Source organism: Eimeria mitis, genomic scaffold (genome assembly GCF_000499745.2).
Source record: "Eimeria mitis Houghton genomic scaffold, Emh_scaff252, whole genome shotgun sequence".
Taxonomy (NCBI): domain Eukaryota; phylum Apicomplexa; class Conoidasida; order Eucoccidiorida; family Eimeriidae; genus Eimeria; species Eimeria mitis.
In genome coordinates this window covers 16,085-17,613 of record NW_013570860.1, presented here as the reverse complement: position 1 = coordinate 17,613, position 1,529 = coordinate 16,085, and the positions used below count along the sequence as shown (strand labels likewise).

At 51.8% G+C, this 1,529-nt stretch overlaps 1 protein-coding gene across 1 annotated transcript in view; it reads right to left on the bottom strand.

Moving 5' to 3' along the window:
• The window catches only part of EMH_0005400 (uncharacterized protein), a gene marked incomplete at both ends in the record, with an annotated part of 4,533 nt that extends 3,563 nt beyond the window's left edge, over nucleotides 1-970 (bottom strand). The window contains 5 exons of the mRNA XM_013497189.1: nucleotides 4-23; nucleotides 96-170; nucleotides 351-432; nucleotides 575-623; nucleotides 788-970. Coding sequence (XP_013352643.1) covers nucleotides 4-23; nucleotides 96-170; nucleotides 351-432; nucleotides 575-623; nucleotides 788-970 — 409 coding nt within the window. The remainder of the gene's footprint in view (nucleotides 1-3; nucleotides 24-95; nucleotides 171-350; nucleotides 433-574; nucleotides 624-787) is intronic.
• Nucleotides 971-1,529: the final 559 nt, after the last annotated feature.

The following is a 1,529-nucleotide window of genomic DNA, read 5'->3' as shown; positions in this document are numbered from 1 at the left end:
ACGCTTCCTGTAAACCCCAAACCCTAAACCCTAAACCCTAAACCCTAAACCCTAAACCTTAAACCCTAAACCCTAAACCCTCAAATATTTCTTACACTGTGCGTTGAAGAGACAACATTTGCTTGTACGCCACCGCTGCTGTCGGCCCAGAATACTGAAACGCCGCGTGCCTGTTCACAAACCCTAAACCCTAAACCCTAAACCCTAGACCCTGAACCCTAAACCACAGCGCCTGAACCCCAAGCTCGGAGAGCCTCAAGGAGGGTGGAAACGAAGGGGCTGGCTGGGTAGGGGTCTGTATTAACTTAAGATTAGGGTTTAGGGTTTAGGGTTTAGGGTTTAGGGTTTACGGGACGATGATAGTCTTCACTGTGCCCTCTACGGTGGAGGCGCCATCGAGCAGTGCATCGACAGCAGCGCGGAGTTCAGGTCCTGCACACAAACCCTAAACCCTAAACCCTAAACCCTAGGATGCATAGTAAGGGTCCGGGGACGGGGCCGCGGTGCATACGGCCGCCTCTACAGCTTATATTAGGGTTTAGGGTTTAGGGTTTAGGGTTTAGGGTTTAGGTACCTGAGCCAGGATACCACGATCCCGCGTGGACCGAAGGGCGGATAACCTCCTGCACAGCAAAACCCTAAACCCTAAACCCTAAACCCTAAACCCTAGAGTTTGTCTGTCGAGGTTGTTGCTATGGATGCAGGGAATGGCATTCCATAGAAAGAGGGTTTAGGGTTTAGGGTTTAGGGTTTGTGGTTTAGCATCAGAGGTTTGGCTTCGGCTCACCGTTGTATCTGCTGCAAGGGCCCCGCGACTGCAGAGCAGCAGCAGCAGCAGCAGCACGAGCTGCAGCAGCAGCGACGGCAGCAGCAGCATGAGCTGCGGCCTGTAGTATTGCTGCTGCTGCTGCTGCTGCTGCTGCTGCTGCTGCAGCTGCTGCCGGCTCCACCGGCGTTGAGAGCAAATCATCTGGGTGCGTGTAGAAGAGGAGAGNGCTGCTGCAGCTGCTGCCGGCTCCACCGGCGTTGAGAGCAAATCATCTGGGTGCGTGTAGAAGAGGAGAGAGAAAAAGAAAGAAATGCAGGGAGCAGCAGCAGAGAGAAGGTGGTGTTTGTTGGGGTGTACGTACACCCCGTTGCATGCCCGCAAGCGCCCCCGGGGTGTTGAGGTGTATATACAGCTCAGATATATACTGGTGGCGGTGGTTTTATATAAAGAGAAGAATTTTATTTATATAAATGTTTACGCCAATAGGGGATAGAGGGAGGCGGAGAGATATATACAAGCTATCTATCACCAGGGCATAAACCCTAAACCCTAAACCCTAAACCCTAACTCCTAAACCCTAAACCCTTAACCGTAAACCCTAAACCCTAAACCATCAAAATTCAAGAGCTAACGCTCCTATGTATAAACCAATGCTACATATGGGGGGCCCCCACGCATCCAACACGATCCCCATCCGCAGCCCTAAACCCTAAACCCTAAACCCTAAACCCTAAACCCTAAACCCTAAACCCTAAACCCT